The sequence below is a fragment of the Melanerpes formicivorus genome, unplaced genomic scaffold (genome assembly GCF_026170545.1).
Source record: "Melanerpes formicivorus ecotype bairdi unplaced genomic scaffold, bMelFor1.0.p_v2 SCAF_67, whole genome shotgun sequence".
Lineage (NCBI taxonomy): Eukaryota > Metazoa > Chordata > Aves > Piciformes > Picidae > Melanerpes > Melanerpes formicivorus.
The window spans coordinates 3,021,117-3,039,644 of record NW_027142419.1 but is presented as its reverse complement, the minus strand read 5'-3'; the positions used below and the strand labels follow the sequence as shown (position 1 = coordinate 3,039,644).

General features: G+C 65.3%; 1 protein-coding gene across 2 annotated transcripts in view; it reads left to right on the top strand.

The window, feature by feature from the left end:
- The window catches only part of EPHB2 (EPH receptor B2), a 171,148-nt gene that overhangs the window by 42,751 nt on the left and 109,869 nt on the right, over positions 1-18,528 (top strand). For both annotated transcript variants that reach the window (XM_068162820.1, XM_068162818.1), the window contains exon 2: positions 15,713-15,777. In XM_068162820.1, the coding sequence (XP_068018921.1) occupies positions 15,713-15,777 (65 nt within the window). The remainder of the gene's footprint in view (positions 1-15,712; positions 15,778-18,528) is intronic.

Sequence of the window (18,528 nt, the reverse complement as noted above, 5' to 3'; positions counted from 1 at the left end):
TGTGCCTGGGGCAAAGGGGAGTGGGTCTGGAGGTGCAGGATGCTGTGGGTCTGGAGGTGCAGGATGCTGTGCCTGGGGCACAGGGGAGTGGGTCTGGAGGTGCAGGATGCTGTGGGTCTGGGGCACAGGGCAGTGGGTCTGGAGGTGCAGGATGCTGTCTGGGGCACAGGGGAGTGGGTCTGAAGGTGCAGGATGCTGTGGGTCTGGAGGTGCAGGATGCTGTGCCTGGGGCACAGGGGAGTGGGTCTGGAGGTGCAGGATGCTGTGGGTCTGGGGCACAGGGGAGTGGGTCTGGAGGTGCAGGATGCTGTCTGGGGCACAGGGGAGTGGGTCTGAAGGTGCAGGATGCTGTGGGTCTGGAGGTGCAGGATGCTGTGCCTGGGGCACAGGGGAGTGGGTCTGAAGGTGCAGGATGCTGTGGGTCTGGAGGTGCAGGATGCTGTGCCTGGGGTACAGGGGAGTGGGTCTGGAGGTGCAGGATGCTGTGCCTGGGGCACAGGGGAGTGGGTCTGGAGGTGCAGGATGCTGTGCCTGGGGCACAGGGGAGTGGGTCTGGAGGTGCAGGATGCTGTGCCTGGGACACAGGGGAGTGGGTCTGGAGGTGCAGGATGCTGTGGGTCTGGAGGTGCAGGATGCTGTGCCTGGGGCACAGGGCAGTGGGTCTGGAGGTGCAGGATGCTGTGGGTCTGGAGGTGCAGGATGCTGTGCCTGGGGCACAGGGCAGTGGGTCTGGAGGTGCAGGATGCTGTGGGTCTGGGACTAGGTCATGTGGCCTTGCACCCTGAGAGTTTGACCTTGTCCCAGCTGGCCCCGGGGGTCAGTGGTGGTTGCAGGCTGCTGTGCTCTGGAGCAGCTCTTTCCCCTGGGTGCAGCAGTCAGGAGGTGCCCAGGGCCTGTGCTGCTGGCACCACTGGTGGTGGCTGCCTGGCTGAGCTCCGTGCCTGCCGCAGGGCCAGCCCTGAGCCCTGGCTGTGGAGCAGGGGGCTGGGTGGGCAGTTCGGGCTTTGCTGGGCCTGTCCTGGGGGGCTGGCCGAGCCGCATGCTCCTGCTGAGCACTGGGGTTCCTCTGGCAAGGTCTGGCAGGCGGGGGGGCCGGGGCCGGGGCCGGGGCAGGCCAGCAGCGGTGCCAGCAGCGGTGCCTCTGGGCCGTCTCTGGCCGCCGTGCCGGGGCAGGCTCCCTGCTCGCTGCCATTTAGCATCTCGCTGTCTGCTCCCGGCCGCCGTGCCGGGGCTCAGCCCCTCCGGGCGCTGCCGGCCGGGACCGGGGGTCCTGGTGCTGCCGGGGCAGCTTTCTGGGCTCTCTGCTGACCGCTGGGGCAGACGGTGCCAGGACTCCGGGGCCGGAGAGGATGAGTGGAGGCTGGGTGGCAGCGGGACGGGGGGCACGGTCCTGCCTGGCATGCAGCCTGCCCTGCTGCCTCGGCACAAAGCTGCAGGCCGAAGGGTGACAGAATCTGCATTCCCAGCCCCAGCGGAGAGCCGGAGCGGGGCCGGAGCCCCCCGGCCGGGCGGGGGAGAGGCACGGTCCTGAGCCTCGTGTGCCCGCGGTGCTGAGGGCCGGGCGGGCTCCGGCTCAGCGAGGTGCTCCGGCAGTGGCAGGAGTGCTCGGCTGACCTGCGGAGCCCCGGGGCGGCTGCCTTGGGCTTGCCCCTCGCAGCGGAGCAGCCAGCACCGCGCAGGGCAGCGCCTGCGGCCCCCAGGGGCTTCAGCGGCACAGGAGAGGAGCTGGGCAGAGAGCTGCGGAGCTGCTCCTCACGGTGTGGCGGCTTTGGGTCAGCACCACGCTCAGCCCCGGCTCTCCCTTGCCCTCGGGGTGGCCTTCGGTGCCCAGGGCACGGGCGGGCGGCGCCCACCCCCGGCGCCTCTTCTCGCTCCCTGTCCATCGCTGTCTCTCTCGGAGCCGGAGTGGATCCCCGGGCCGGGGGCTCGCAGTGCTGCGCTGCCGCCGCGCCCGGGGCCGCCTTGGGTCTCAGGCTGCGCCGCTGGCCCCCGGCCAGGCAAAGCAGAGCGGGGGCTGCGCTGGAGCCGCGGGGCTCCCAGCCCTGCTCGGCTCCCAGCCCTGCTCGGCTCCCAGCCCTGCTCGGCTCCCAGCCCTGCTCGGCTCCCAGCCCTGCTCGGCTCACGCTGGCAAAAACATTGTCATGAGGCTCCAGGAAAGCACGGGAGGCAGCGAGAGGCCTTCCAGCTTCTGGCAGGGTACACGGAGCTGCGCAGGGGCTGCTCGGGGCGGGGGGCAGCCGCCGTTCTCATCAGCTGCCCCCCGGGCAGGGCTGCGGTGGCCGTGGCGGTGGCAGCAGCGCTGGTGCCGCTGCTCAGGGTTTGTCCCCGGCTGGGACGGCTCCGGTGCACGGCTCGGGCTTGCTGCAGCCGGCTGGGCTCTGCGCTGAGCCTGCTCTCCAGCATCCCTCCAGCTCGCACTGACCTGGGGAGGTGTCTTGGGTGGGCTTGCAGGTCACGCCTAGGCGATGGTGATGACAAGCGGGACGAGTGGCCTCCCCCCGTGTCTGCCGGGGGATGCTCTGCTCCCAGCCCATCGGAGAGCTCTCGGCAGCTCCTCGCCTGCTCCGCAGGTCCCGCGCAGGCTGCGGAGCTCCCGGGCCGGCCCCAGCAGCTCCGGCCCTGCGGCAGCAGCATCGCACCGGGGCTGCAGCCCTGGCGCCGCTCCTGCCCCCGAGGGAGGAGCTGGCCCGAGAAGGGGAAGGGAAAAAGTTGTGGGTGGAAAAATGAGGGTGGAGGCTGCAGCTATCTGCGGGGCTGTTTGTTTGTCCAGCTGCTCCTCGCTCTGGATGTGTTTGGAGCCTGTGACTGTGAAGGGCTTGCCAGGACTTCTGAGAAACTGGGGGCCAGATGCTCTGAGCTGTTGGCAAACCTCCAAGGCAGTCACAGGGAAGTGTCTGCACCGTCACAGCTCCCTGCTCAGCCCTTGCCCCCCTGCCTGCCGCTCTCCCTTGGTCCTGTCACTCTCTGCCCCTGCTCCTGGCCATCCCATGCTGGTTTCCCCAGTCACTGCCATCAGCCAGCAGGATCCCAGTCTTGTCCTTTGCCTTGAGTCCTGTGTCCAGTTCTGGGCCCCTCAGGTTAGGAAGGAGGTTGAGCTGCTGGAAGGTGTCCAGAGAAGGGCAAGAAAGCTGGGGAGGGGTCTGGAGCACAGCCCTGTGAGGAGAGGCTGAGGGAGCTGGGGTTGCTTAGCCTGGAGAAGAGGAGGCTCAGGGGAGATCTTCTTGCTCTCTGCAACTCCCTGCAGGGAGGTTGGAGCCAGGTGGGGGTTGGGCTCTTCTCCCAGGCAAGCAGTACCAGAACAAGAAGACACAGTCTCAAGCTGTGCCAGGGAAGGTTTAGGCTGGAGGTGAGGAAGAAGTTCTACACAGAGAGTGATTGCCCTTTGGAATGTGCTGCCCGGGGAGGTGGTGGAGTCCCCATCCCTGGAGGTGTTCAGGAGGAGACTTGACAGGCTGCTTGGTGCCATGGGTTAGTTGATTAGATGGTGTTGGATGATAGGTTGGACTTGGTGATCTTGAAGGTCTCTTCCAACCTGGTCTGGTCTGGTCCTATTCTATTCTATTCTATTCTATTCCATTCCACTCTATTCTACTCTATTCTATTCTATTCTATTCTATTCTATTCTATTCTATTCTACTCTACTCTACTCTACTCTACTCTACTCTACTCTACTCTATTCTATTCTATTCTATTCTACTCTACTCTATTCTATTCTATTCCTCCCCTCCCAGGCCTGCTCAGCACTCCCAGCCCTGCCCTGGGCAGCTGGGGGGGGCCTGGTGCAGCTCACCTTGCCGGGGGCTGAGCGGCAGGAAGGCTGTGCAGAGGCACAGGAGCCCTGCCCCCGCCCGGGGTCACTGGCAGAGCAGCAGAGCGGCAGAGCAGCAGAGCAGCTCAGCAGCTCGCTGGTGTCTTGGCTTGGCTGTTGAGCCCTGGGGGCGGTGGTCTGGTGGTGATGAAGCCTCTGTGGGTGTGAAGTGCCGGAGCCGGAGCCCTGCGTGCCCTGGCAGGGAGCGGCGGTGGTGCTGCCGAGCCTCAGCGCCGGCAGGAAGCTGCTTATTGAAAGCATCTTCAAAGTGAAAAGGACAGGCACTTATCTCCTAACTGTCCCGTGGGGAGCAGCCTGGGGCTGGCTGGTGGGAAGCCGGCCAGGGCTGGGGCTGCTGCTGCTGCTGCCGCCGAGCAGCTGCGGGTTTATTTCTGACGCCGTGGGCAGAATGAGATAAACACAGGAGGGAGGAACACAAACAACAGCACCGGGGGAAGGCTGCTCCCAGAGAGCAGGGACAGAGCTGCAGCTCCCCACAGCCACCAGGGATGGGCCAGGGGCCAGGCACCCACCCCTGCCGCTCCCACGTGGCTGGGCTCCAGGTCACCCCCAGCCCCAGAGGGACAGGGATGGACTGGGGAGAGTCCAAGGGAGGCTGTGAGGATGCTGAAGGGACTGGGACCTGGGTGAGGAGGAGAGGCTGAGAGCCCTGGGGCTGCTTGGGCTGCAGAGGAGCAGCCTGAGAGGAGATCTGGGCAGTGGTTACAAATAGCTGAGGGGTGGGGGGCAAGAGGGGGCCAGGCTGGGCCAGGCTCTGCTCAGTGCTGCCCTGAGACAGGACAGAGGGCAAGGAGCACAGACTGGAACCCAGCAGGTTCCACCTCAGCATGAGGAGAAAGTTCTTTGGTGTGAGGCTGCTGGAGCCTGGAGCAGGCTGCCCAGGGAGGTTGTGGAGTCTGCTCTGGAGACTTTCCAACCCCACCTGTGTCCAGAGAAGGGCAACAGAGCTGGGGAGGGGTCTGGGGCACAGCCCTGTGAGGAGAGGCTGAGGGAGCTGGGGTTGCTTAGCCTGGCGAAGAGGAGGCTCAGGGGAGACCTTCTTGCTCTCTGCAACTCCCTGCAGGGAGGTTGGAGCCAGGTGGGGGTTGGTCTCTTCTCCCAGGCAAGCAGTACCAGAACAAGAGGACACAGTCTCAAGCTGTGCCAGGGGAGGTTCAGGCTGGAGGTGAGGAGAAAGTTCTTCACTGAGAGAGTTGCTCACCATTGGGATGTGCTGCCCAGGGAGGTGGTGGAGTCCCCATCCCTGGAGGTGTTCCAGAGGGGATTGGATGTGGCACTTGGTGCCATGGTTTGGTCATGAGGTCTGTGGTGACAGCTTGGACTTGGTGATCTGTGAGGTCTCTTCCAACCTTGGTGAGACTGTGAGACTGTGAGACTGGATGTGTTCCTGGGTGCCCTGCCCTGGGTGCCCTGCCCTGGGAGCTCTGCTCTGGCTCCAGAGGAACTTTCCAGCCCCTACTGCTCTCTGATTCTGTGGCTGCCAAGGGCTTGCTCTGTCCTGGGGCTCTTCAGGTGGCTGCCAGGGCTCAGCTCCTCACCCTGCTCCTTGGTGCTGCCAGAGCAGCAGGGTGGCACCGTGAAAGCCTTGGCTGTGGCACTGAGAGGGGCTGCTGCTTGCTGGCTGAAGCAGGCATCTTCTCCTCTCCATAGCTGGCAGGGAACTCACAGCTGGGCTTGGGGTTGGCTCTGCAGCAGTGGTTCTGACTTTGTTGTCCCCAGCACAGGAGTTGGTCCATTTGGGTGCCTGGGCAGGGGGCAGCCCACAGCTGGAGACCTGCTGGGTGAGATGTGGCCATGGCAGCCCAGCAGGCACCACTGTGGGTGCAGAGGCTGCAGGGGACTGAGTGTGCTGAGGGCAGCACTGGGGCTGCTGCAGGGGGAGGAGCAGGGCTCCCAGTCCCTGGGGCTTGGCACAGCTCATGTGGGGCTTGCACCTGCATGAGAGCCCTGCACAGCTGACCTCCTGGTGCCTGCAGCCACACATCCCTCAGAGCAGTCCATCAGTATCTCTTTGGGCATCACTGATGGCTGGAAGGAGCCAAGGAGGCCTCCTGGCAGGGTGTGCTCCTTCAGCAGGAGCTTCTGCAGCTCATGGCAATTACCTGTGAGTCCCCACTTGCAGCCCTGCATCCAGCTCTGGAGCCCCCAGCACAAGGACAGGGACCTGCTGGAGAGGGTCCTGAGGAGGACACAAAGGGCTGGAGGGACTGGCTGAGGGAGCTGGATGTGTTACAGCCTGGAGAAGAAAAGGCTCCAGGGAGACCTCAGAGCAGCTTCCACGACCTGGAGGGCTCCAGGAGAGCTGGGGAGGGACTCTGGACGAGGGCTGGGAGTGCCAGGATGAGGGCAATGGATCTGAGCTGGGAGAGAGGAGACTGAGACTGGAGATGAGGAAGAAATTGTTGAGAGTGAGGCTGGGGAGACTCTGGCACAGGCTGCCCAGGGAGGCTGTGGCTGCCTCCTGCCTGGAGGTGTTCAGGGCCAGGCTGGATGAGGCCCTGAGCAGCCTGGGCTGGGGGGAGGGGTCCCTGCCCATGGCAGGGGGCTGGAGCTGGCTGAGCTTTGAGCTCCCTGCCAGCTGAAGCCATTCTGTGATGGTTCCATGATGCTCTTCAGGAGCAGTCACTGCCCCTGGTACAACCTGATCTTGGTTCCCCCTGAGTGCAGCTCCCAGGCAAAGCTGAGCTGCAGTTTCCCACAGGGGCTCAGGAGCTCTCTTCACTGCTGAGTCCTCCCCTTGCAGACCACACTCAGTCACCTTTGCAGGCTCCTCTGTGGGGAGCTTCCACAGTCCCTCTGCAGCAGTAAAAAGCCATCCAGCTGCAGGAGGAACTGACCCCAGGGGAGTCTCAGCCCTGCTGCTGCCTGGCTGAGGGCAGTGGGATCAGATCACAGAGTGCCAGGGGCTGGAAGGGACCTCCAGAGCTCATCCAGTCCAAGCCCTGCAGAGCAGCTCACCCAGGAGCACATCCAGGAGGGTCTTGAATATCCCTGCAGGAGACTCCACAGACCCTGGGCAGCCTGCTCCAGGCTCTGTCACCCTCCCAGGGCTGCTGTGGGCATTACTCTGCTTTTGCTTCCTCCTGTGCTGCTTTCATCAGGAGAGCAGGGAGGAGGCAGTGATCTGCTCTGCAGGGCCACATGGCCTCAGCTGGGGTGGTCCTGGGCAGGTGCCTGGGTGAGAGAGCTCTCTGGCAGGCTGCTCCCAGGGCAGGAAGGTGTTGGGAAGTTGGTTATCAGTGCAGGATGGAGCAAACCCACCCCCCACTGAACCTCTCCCTGCCTTCACACCCAGCTCTGCAGGCAGGGCAGCTCCCCAGCTGCCCTCTGCTCGCTGGGCACCACTTGGTGAGTGCCACTTCTCTGTAGTTCAGGCAGCTGCTGCTGAGTGCTGATGTGCCAACCCAACCCACCTCAGCTGGGCCTCAGCCAGGGCAGCAGCTTGGTGGCAAAGCTGCTCAGAGAGGGCTGTGTGCAGTGGGGAGCTCAGCCTGGGGGAGCTCAGCCTTGGGGAGCTCATCCTGGGGGGGCTCATCCTGGGGGGGCTCAGCCTTGGGGAGCTCAGCCTTGGGGAGCTCATCCTGGGGGGGCTCATCCTGGGGGGGCTCAGCCTTGGGGAGCTCAGCCTTGGGGAGCTCATCCTGATGGGGCTCAGCCTTGGAGAGCTCATCCTGGGGGGGCTCATCCTGGGGGGGCTCATCCTGGGGAGGCTCAGCCTTGGGGAGCTCATCCTGAACCTCCCCTGGTGCCACTTGAAGCCATTTCCTCTTCTTCTATCACCTGAGACTGGGGAGCAGAGCCCAGGCCCCCCCTGGCTCCAGCCTCCTCTCAGGGAGCTGCAGAGGGCAATGAGGTCTCCCTCAGCCTCCTCTGCTCCAGGCTCAACCCCCCCTGCTCCCTCAGCTGCTGCTCCCCAGCCCTGCTCTCCAGACCCTTCCCCAGCTCTGTTGCCCTCCTCTGGCCCTGCTCCAGCCCTCAGTGTCCTTGGAGTGAGGACCCAAAACTGAAGTGAGGATTTGAGGTCCAGCCTCCCCAGTTCCACTGAAGGAGCACAACCCCTGCCCTGCTCCTGCTGCCCACACTGCTGCCCACAGCACTGCTGCTCCAGGCCAGGCTGCTGGTGGCCTCCTTGCCCACCTGGGCACTGCTGGCTCCTCTCCAGCTGCTGGCCCCCAGCACCCCCAGGGCCTTTCCCCCCAGGCAGGTTGCAGCCCCTCTGCCCCAGCCTGCAGCCTTGCTGGGTTGCTGTGGCCCAGCTGCAGCCCCCAGCCCTTGGCCTGGCTGAGCCTCATCCCATTGCCCTCAGCCCTGGCTCCAGAGCCTGCAGCCTGCTGCCATCTGCAGCTGCTGGGTGGCTGGGGGGGGGACACACTGTTGTTTTCCTCTGGGATCAAAGTGCCCCTGGTGGTGCAAGGCTAAGCTCAGCCCAGGGCTGGAGCTGTGTCAAGGAGCAGGCAGTGTGGGCAGGGATTTCACAACTGCTGGCTGGGAGCTCTGCTGGATGAGCTCTTTTCCAGAGCCAGTTTTCCTAGTGGGAAAATGTAAAAAAGAACTGTTTGGGCCTTTTTTTTTCCCCACTCCTGGAGCACAGCCAACTTTTGCAGGGCTGGTTTCCTGCGAGCTGGGAAGTGCTGGCTGCAGGCAGCAGCAGGGAGCAGCCCACGGGCTGGAAGTGACTCACTGCCAGCAGTAGGTGCAGGCTCTGCCCAGGCACTCCTTGGCTTCCCGGGGGGGAGAGGGGGGAGGGGGTCCCAGGAGCTGCCTGCTGGGGCTGCTCAAGGCTGAGCCTTCCATCCTCTGCTCTTCATAGCACCACTGGCAGGCTTGCCTTGGAAGGGAGCTCAAAGCTCAGCCAGCTCCAGCCCCCTGCCATGCCCAGGGACACCTCCCCCCAGCCCAGGCTGCTCAGGGCCACATCCAGCCTGGCCCTGAGCACCTCCAGGCAGGGCACAGCCACAGCCTCCCTGGGCAGCCTGTGCCAGAGTCTCCCCAGCCTCACTCTCAACAATTTCTTCCTCATCTCCAGTCTCAGTCTCTCCTCTCCCAGCTCAAAGCCATTGTCCTCATCCTGGCACTCCCAGCCCTTGTCCAGAGTCCCTCCCCAGCTCTCCTGGAGCCCTTCAGGTCCTGGAAGCTGCTCTGAGGTCTCCCTGGATCCTTCTCCTCTCCAGGCTGAGCAGCCCCAGCTCCCTCACACATCCCCAGCTCCCTCACACATCCCCAGCTCCCTCACACAGCCCCAGCTCCCTCACACAGCCCCAGCTCCCTCACACAGCCCCAGCTCCCTCACAGCCCCAGCTCCCTCACACATCCCCAGCTCCCTCACACAGCCCCAGCTCCCTCACACAGCTCCAGCTCCCTCACCCAGCCCCAGCTCCCTCACCCAGCCCCAGCTCCCTCACCCAGCCCCAGCTCCCTCACAGCTCCAGCTCCCTCACACAGCCCCAGCTCCCTCACAGCCCCAGCTCCCTCATACAGCTCCAGCTCCCTCACTCACCTCCAGCTCCCTCACTCAGCTCCAGCTCCCTCACTCAGCTCCAGCTCCCTCACACAGCTCCAGCTCCCTCACACATCCCCAGCTCCCTCACTCAGCTCCAGCTCCCTCACCCAGCCCCAGCTCCCTCACCCAGCCCCAGCTCCCTCACTCAGCTCCAGCTCCCTCACTCACCTCCAGCTCCCTCACCCAGCCCCAGCTCCCTCACAGCTCCAGCTCCCTCACACAGCCCCAGCTCCCTCACCCAGCCCCAGCTCCCTCACTCAGCTCCAGCTCCCTCACACAGCTCCAGCTCCCTCACACAGCTCCAGCTCCCTCACCCAGCTCCAGCTCCCTCACACATCCCCAGCTCCCTCACACAGCTCCAGCTCCCTCACCCAGCCCCAGCTCCCTCACACATCCCCAGCTCCCTCACCCAGCCCCAGCTCCCTCACACAGCCCCAGCTCCCTCACTCACCTCCAGCTCCCTCACACAGCCCCAGCTCCCTCACTCAGCCCCAGCTCCCTCACACAGCCCCAGCTCCCTCACTCACCTCCAGCTCCCTCACACAGCCCCAGCTCCCTCACTCAGCCCCAGCTCCCTCACACAGCCCCAGCTCCCTCACACAGCTCCAGCTCCCTCACACAGCCCCAGCTCCCTCACTCAGCTCCAGCTCCCTCACTCACCTCCAGCTCCCTCACACAGCTCCAGCTCCCTCACTCACCTCCAGCTCCCTCACACAGCTCCAGCTCCCTCCCAGCATCCCCAGCTCCCTCACTCACCTCCAGCTCCCTCACACAGCCCCAGCTCCCTCACTCAGCTCCAGCTCCCTCACTCAGCTCCAGCTCCCTCACTCAGCCCCAGCTCCCTCACACAGCCCCAGCTCCCTCACTCAGCTCCAGCTCCCTCACTCAGCTCCAGCTCCCTCACTCAGCCCCAGCTCCCTCACCCAGCTCCAGCTCCCTCACCCAGCCCCAGCTCCCTCACTCAGCCCCAGCTCCCTCACTCAGCCCCAGCTCCCTCACACAGCCCCAGCTCCCTCACAGCCCCAGCTCCCTCACTCAGCCCCAGCTCCCTCACACAGCTCCAGCTCCCTCACACAGCCCCAGCTCCCTCACTCAGCTCCAGCTCCCTCACTCAGCCCCAGCTCCCTCACACATCCCCAGCTCCCTCACACAGCTCCAGCTCCCTCACACAGCCCCAGCTCCCTCACACAGCCCCAGCTCCCTCACACAGCCCCAGCTCCCTCACTCAGCCCCAGCTCCCTCACCCAGCTCCAGCTCCCTCACCCAGCTCCAGCTCCCTCACACAGCTCCAGCTCCCTCACCCAGCTCCAGCTCCCTCACTCAGCTCCAGCTCCCTCACACAGCTCCAGCTCCCTCACACAGCCCCAGCTCCCTCACCCAGCTCCAGCTCCCTCACCCAGCTCCAGCTCCCTCACACAGCTCCAGCTCCCTCACCCAGCCCCAGCTCCCTCACTCAGCTCCAGCTCCCTCACACAGCTCCAGCTCCCTCACACAGCCCCAGCTCCCTCACACAGCCCCAGCTCCCTCACTCAGCTCCAGCTCCCTCACACAGCTCCAGCTCCCTCACACAGCCCCAGCTCCCTCACACAGCTCCAGCTCCCTCACTCAGCTCCAGCTCCCTCACACACCTCCAGCTCCCTCACCCAGCCCCAGCTCCCTCACACAGCCCCAGCTCCCTCACACAGCTCCAGCTCCCTCACCCAGCCCCAGCTCCCTCACCCAGCCCCAGCTCCCTCACCCAGCCCCAGCTCCCTCACACAGCCCCAGCTCCCTCACCCAGCTCCAGCTCCCTCACACAGCCCCAGCTCCCTCACACAGCTCCAGCTCCCTCACTCAGCTCCAGCTCCCTCACACACCTCCAGCTCCCTCACACAGCTCCAGCTCCCTCACACAGCCCCAGCTCCCTCCCAGCATCCCCAGCTCCCTCACTCAGCCCCAGCTCCCTCACCCAGCCCCAGCTCCCTCACACAGCCCCAGCTCCCTCACCCAGCTCCAGCTCCCTCACACAGCCCCAGCTCCCTCACTCAGCTCCAGCTCCCTCACACAGCTCCAGCTCCCTCACACAGCCCCAGCTCCCTCACACAGCCCCAGCTCCCTCACTCAGCTCCAGCTCCCTCACACAGCTCCAGCTCCCTCACACAGCCCCAGCTCCCTCACACAGCTCCAGCTCCCTCACTCAGCTCCAGCTCCCTCACACACCTCCAGCTCCCTCACCCAGCCCCAGCTCCCTCACACAGCCCCAGCTCCCTCACACAGCTCCAGCTCCCTCACACAGCCCCAGCTCCCTCACCCAGCCCCAGCTCCCTCACCCAGCCCCAGCTCCCTCACCCAGCCCCAGCTCCCTCACACAGCCCCAGCTCCCTCACCCAGCTCCAGCTCCCTCACACAGCCCCAGCTCCCTCACACAGCTCCAGCTCCCTCACTCAGCTCCAGCTCCCTCACACACCTCCAGCTCCCTCACACAGCTCCAGCTCCCTCACACATCCCCAGCTCCCTCCCAGCATCCCCAGCTCCCTCACACACCTCCAGCTCCCTCACACAGCTCCAGCTCCCTCACAGCATCCCCAGCTCCCTCACTCAGCTCCAGCTCCCTCACCCAGCCCCAGCTCCCTCACCCAGCCCCAGCTCCCTCACAGCATCCCCAGCTCCCTCACCCAGCTCCAGCTCCCTCACACAGCCCCAGCTCCCTCCCAGCATCCCCAGCTCCCTCACCCAGCTCCAGCTCCCTCACACAGCCCCAGCTCCTTCACACAGCTCCAGCTCCCTCACCCAGCCCCAGCTCCCTCACTCAGCTCCAGCTCCCTCACACAGCCCCAGCTCCCTCACCCAGCCCCAGCTCCCTCACTCAGCCCCAGCTCCCTCACCCAGCCCCAGCTCCCTCACACATCCCCAGCTCCCTCACTCAGCTCCAGCTCCTTCACACAGCTCCAGCTCCCTCACCCAGCCCCAGCTCCCTCACTCAGCTCCAGCTCCCTCACACAGCCCCAGCTCCCTCACCCAGCCCCAGCTCCCTCACCCAGCCCCAGCTCCCTCACACAGCTCCAGCTCCTTCACACACCTCCAGCTCCCTCACCCAGCCCCAGCTCCCTCACTCAGCCCCAGCTCCCTCACCCAGCTCCAGCTCCCTCACCCAGCCCCAGCTCCCTCACACAGCTCCAGCTCCCTCACCCAGCTCCAGCTCCCTCACAGCATCCCCAGCTCCCTCACCCAGCTCCAGCTCCCTCACAGCATCCCCAGCTCCCTCACACATCCCCAGCTCCCTCACACAGCTCCAGCTCCTTCACCCAGCTCCAGCTCCCTCACTCAGCCCCAGCTCCCTCACTCAGCTCCAGCTCCCTCACACAGCTCCAGCTCCCTCACTCAGCCCCAGCTCCCTCACCCAGCCCCAGCTCCCTCACAGCATCCCCAGCTCCCTCACTCAGCCCCAGCTCCCTCACACAGCTCCAGCTCCCTCACACAGCTCCAGCTCCCTCACAGCATCCCCAGCTCCCTCACACAGCTCCAGCTCCCTCACACATCCCCAGCTCCCTCACCCAGCTCCAGCTCCCTCACCCAGCTCCAGCTCCCTCACCCAGCCCCAGCTCCCTCACACAGCCCCAGCTCCATCACACAGCTCCAGCTCCCTCACCCAGCTCCAGCTCCCTCACACAGCCCCAGCTCCATCACACAGCTCCAGCTCCCTCACTCAGCCCCAGCTCCCTCACAGCATCTCCAGCTCCCTCACACAGCTCCAGCTCCCTCACAGCAGCTCCAGCTCCCTCACACAGCTCCAGCTCCCTCACACAGCTCCAGCTCCCTCACAGCATCTCCAGCTCCCTCACAGCATCTCCAGCTCCCTCACACATCCCCAGCCCTCTGAACCATCTCATCCAGGGGCAGAAGGTGCAGGTGAAGCTTTGGGGCAGTCCCTGCAGGGTGCTTGGGGTGAGGAGCAGCTGCAGGATGTGGTCCCAGCCAGCAAGGCTCCAGCCCCGTGGTGGCTGTGGCAGGGGGCTCTGGTTGTGGGGTTATGGGGAGGTGGTGCCTGGAGACCCTGACCCTGTTGGCCCTCTGGTTGCTCACTGCCAGTGAGCTGGCACAGAGTGGGCACTGGTGCTGTGCAGGAGGTGCTGCTGGGGAGCTGCAGAGCCCTAACCCAGGGCTGTTCCCTGCCTCTCCTGCAGCAGCTGGGGGGCAGGGGAGGTGCAGCTACAAGCCTGGGGGTGCAGTGGCTGCTTTCCAGCATCCCTCCAAGCCCAGGTGGCCTCCTGTGTGCAGGGGCTGGCATCAGGGGCTGGCATCCATTCTTCTGTGGGCACCACCTGGGTCTCAGCCACAGGGCCACTGTCTGTGCCACTTGGCCTGAGTCCAGCCTCAGTGTGCTGAAGCCTTTGGGCATGGTTTCCAGCCTGCCTCTCCTGAGCACTGCACTGCTCTCCTCTCTTCTGAGCATGCCAGCACTGCACCCCAGGCTGCAGTGAGCTTGTGAGGGCAGAGCTGAGGGTGAAGAGCTGCCCAGGCTGGGTGCAGCACCCCTGGAGCTGTCTGTCCAGGGTGGCTCTGGGGGGGCTGTCTGGCCTGGTCTGTGACTCACCGGGGTGCCATGACCTGGGCATCCCTTCCAGTGCCACCAGTGCAGCTGGGCCCAGCCTGCTGCTGCCTGCAGTGGCAATCCCTCAGTGCTGGGAGGCTGATGAGCTGCAGGGAGGATGAGGAGCAGCTGAGGGAGCTGGGGGTGTTGAGCCTGGAGAAGAGGAGGCTGAGGGAGACCTCCTTGCCCTCTGCAGCTCCCTGAGAGGAGGCTGGAGACAGGTGGAGGTTGGGCTCTGCTCCCTAGGCTCAGGCTGAAGTTTGGACTTGGTGAGGTGTATAGGAAGAGCCTGGATGAGGCCCTTGGGGCCATGGTTTAGGTGATCAGAGGGTGCTGGGGGAGAGGTTGGACTTGGTGATCTCTGAGGTCTTTTCCAACCTGGTTAATTCTATCCTATCCTATCCTATCCTATCCTATCCTATCCTATCCTATCCTATCCTATCCTATCCTACCCTATCCTATCCTATCCTATCCTATCCTATCCTATCCTATCCTATCCTATCCTATCCTATCCCATTCCTTCCATTCCATTCCATTCCATTCCATTCCATGCTATTCTATTCTATTCTATTCTATTCTATTCTATTCTATTCTATTCTATTCTATTCTATTCTATTCTATTCTAATTCCATTCTATGAGGACAAACTGAAGGAGTTGGGGCTGTTCAGTCTGGAGAAGAGAAGGCTCTGAGGTGACCTCATTGTGGCCTTCCAGGATCTGCAGGGGGCTCCAGGAAGGCTGGGGAGGGACTGCTCAGGATCTCAGGCAGTGCTAGGACTAGGGGGAATGGAATGAAGCTGGAGGTGGGGAGATTGAGGCTGGAGGGGAGGAGGAAGTTCTTCCCCATGAGAGTGGTGAAGCCCTGGACTGGGTTGTGCAGGGAGGTGGTTGAGGCCCCAGCCCTGGAGGTGTTTGCAGCCAGGCTGGCTGAGGCTGTGGCCAGGCTGCTCTAGTGTGGGGTGTCCCTGCCCATGGCAGGGGGGTTGGAACTGGCTGAGCCTTGTGGTCCCTTCCAACCCTGACTGATTCTATGATACTATCCCATCCCATCCCATCCATCTCAGAGGCCTTCTCCAGCCCAAACCATCCTGGTTCTGTGTTTTGCTGCCCCTGTGGCTCAGGGCAGCTTCTCCTCTGTGCTGCTCACTGCAGGCATCCCCTGACCTCAGTCAGCCCCACTCAGCTGGGAGCTCAGCTTCCACCTTGCTTCCATTTCCCTGCCAGTGCTGCTCCTAGCCCCTGCCCGGGGTGCTGCCTGCCATGGGGCTGCTGAGAGAGCAGTGCCCACCTGGGGGAGAAGAAATGGGAAGGCCTTGGAGGCAGCCTGCTGAGCCTTGGCTCCTCACCTGGGGTGCCCTGGTGCTGGGGTGTGAGGAGGAAGGAGAGCAAGGGCACCAAGCCCTGCAGCAGGCAGGAGGGCCAGGGAGCAATGGGCAGAGGGAGGGGAAGCAGTCACAGAGTAGAGCTGTTGGAAGAGGCCTCCAGGCTGACCCAGCCCAGCCCTGCACCCAGCACTGCAGGCTCAGCACCAAACCATGGCCCTAAGCCCCAGCCCCACAGCTGCTGGAACCCCCCCAGGGCTGGGCACTGCAGCACTGCCCTGGGCAGACCATTCCAGGGCTGAGATCCCTGCCAGGGCAGAAATCTTTCCTGATTCCAGCCTCAGCCTCCCCAGATGTGTGGAGGGAGCCTGGCTGGGGGCTGGGGGCAGCCTGGGCTCGGGGGCTGCAGTCCTGGGCTGGCCTCCCCCACCCCAGCAGCCTGAGCTCATTCCCCACACAGCCTCTGACTCCTCCTTTCCTCTCCCTGCAGAGACTCTGATGGACTCCACCACAGCCACGGCCGAGCTGGGCTGGACAGTGCATCCTCCCTCGGGGGTGAGTCCCTGCTGCCGGGGGGCTGGGGGCTCCGGGGGGGCTGGGGGCTCCGGGGGTCTGGGGGCTGCCCGGGGGGGGCTGGGGCTGCCCGGGGGTCTCCTGCTGCACTCTGACCCAGCAGGGGGCAGCCCCTCAGGCACAGAGCCTTGGCCACCCCGAGGGGTCTCAGTGGGGACAGCAGAGCAGAGCTGGGGCTCCAGGGGGCTCTGGGGGGCACTGGCAGAGCAGAGCTGGGGGCTCCAGGGGGCTCTGGGGGGCACTGGCAGAGCAGAGCTGGGGGCTCCAGGGGGCTCTGGGGGGGCACTGGCAGAGCAGAACAGGGCTGGGGGCTCCAGGGGGCTCTGGGGGGGCACTGGCAGAGCAGAGCTGGGGGCTCCAGGGGGCTCTGGGGGGCACTGGCAGAGCAGAACAGGGCTGGGGGCTCCAGGGGGCTCTGGGGGGCACTGGCAGAGCAGAGCTGGGGGCTCCAGGGGGCTCTGGGGGGCACTGGCAGAGCAGCCCAGGGCTGGGGGCTCCAGGGGGCTCTGGGGGGCACTGGCAGAGCAGAACAGGGCTGGGGGCTCCAGGGGGCTCTGGGGGGGCACTGGCAGAGCAGAACAGGGCTGGGGGCTCCAGGGGGCTCTGGGGGGCACTGGCAGAGCAGAGCTGGGGGCTCCAGGGGGCTCTGGGGGGGCACTGGCAGAGCAGAACAGGGCTGGGGGCTCCAGGGGGCTCTGGGGGGGCACTGGCAGAGCAGAACAGGGCTGGGGGTGCAGCTCCCCCCTGCTGCCCTGCAGCCACCTGGGGTCAGGGAGGGGCCAAGGCCACTCTGTCCCCAGTGCCCCAGGTGATGCCCCTGTGCCTGGCACAGCAGACAGGGCTGGGGGCACTGCCTGGCACTCAGAGCACACAGGGCTGGGGGCACTGCCTGGCACTCAGGCTGGGGGCACTGCCTGGCACTCAGGTTGGGGGCACTGCCTGGCACTCAGAGCACACAGGGCTGAGGGCACTGCCTGGCACTCAGGTTGGGGGCACTGCCTGGCACTCAGAGCACACAGGGCTGAGGGCACTGCCTGGCACTCAGGCTGGGGGCACTGCCTGGCACTCAGAGCACACAAGGCTGAGGGCACTGCCTGGCACTCAGGCTGGGGGCACTGCCTGGCACAGCACACAGGGCTGGGGGCACTGCCTGGCACTCAGAGCACACAGGGCTGAGGGCACTGCCTGGCACAGCACACAGGGCTGGGGGCACTGCCTGGCACTCAGGCTGAGGGCACTGCCTGGCACTCAGAACACACAGGGCTGAGGGCACTGCCTGGCACTCAGGCTGGGGGCACTGCCTGGCACAGCACACAGGGCTGGGGGCACTGCCTGGCACTCAGGCTGGGGGCACTGCCTGGCACAGCACACAGGGCTGGGGGCACTGCCTGGCACTCAGGCTGAGGACATTGCCTGACACAGCAGAGAGGGCTGGGGGCACTGCCTGGCACAGCACACAGGGCTGGGGGCACTGCCTGGCACTCAGGCTGGGGGCACTGTCTGGCACAGCACACAGGGCTGGGGGCACTGCCTGGCACTCAGGCTGGGGGCACTGTCTGGCACAGCACACAGGGCTGGGGGCACTGCCTGGCACTCAGGCTGAGGACATTGCCTGACACAGCAGAGAGGGCTGGGGGCACTGCCTGGCACAGCACACAGGGCTGGGGGCACTGCCTGGCACTCAGGCTGAGGGCACTGCCTGTGGCTGGCACCCAAGCAGCTGTGGCCAGGCCCTGCCCCCCTGGCAGCTCAGGGGGGAACATTTGGTGGCTCAGCAGTGGCAGTGCCAAGGGTGCCCTGAGCTCATGCCAAGGCCACCAGTGCTGTGTGGGCAGCTGGGGCAGGGCACTGCCTCCCTCTCCTGCCCTGCCCCACACCTGCAGGGCCCCCAGGGGCTGCCTGGGGCACAGAGGGGCTGCAGAGCCTCCTGCCCAGCCCTGCCTGTGCCAGCTGCCACAGCCTGGAGGCCCCTGCCCAGCCCTGCCTGTGCCAGCTGCCACAGCCTGGAGCCCCCTGCCCTGCCCCCTGTGCCTGGGGGCAGAGCCTGGGGCTGCTGCCCAGCCCCCTGTGCCCAGCTGCTGGCTCAGGCTGCCCCCTGCCCCCTGCCCACCTCCTTGCAGCCAGCCCCCAGCCCAGGCTGCCCTGGCAGGGGCAAGGCAGGGGCCAAGGAAAGCCTTCAGGAGGAGAGGAGAGCTGCTGCTGGGCAGCCTGGCACTGGCACTGGCACTGCCACCCTGCTCCCCTAGGGCCAGGCTGAAACCCTGCCCTGAGCATGGCCTGGCTGCCAAGGGGGGAAAGGGCACTCAGAGGGGGGGATGGGCACTCGGGGGGGGTTTGGGCACTCAGAGGGGGGGTTGGGCACTCAGGGGGGGGTTTGGGCACTCAGAGGGGGGATGTTGGGCACTCAGAGAGGGGGTGTTGGGCACTCGGGGGGGGGGGTTGGGCACTCAGGGGGTGTTGGGCACTCAGAGAGGGGGTTGGGCACTCAGAGAGGGGGTTGGGCACTCGGGGGGGGTGTTGGGCACTCAGAGAGGGGGTTGGGCACTCAGAGGGGGGTGTTGGGCACTCAGGGGGGATGTTGGGCACTCAGAGAGGGGGTGTTGGGCACTCGGGGGGGTTGGGCACTCAGAGTGGGGGGGTTGGGCACTCAGAGGGGTGCTGGGCACTCGGGGGGGGGGGTTGGGCACTCAGAGGGGGTTGGGCACTCGGGGGGGGGGTTGGGCACTCAGAGGG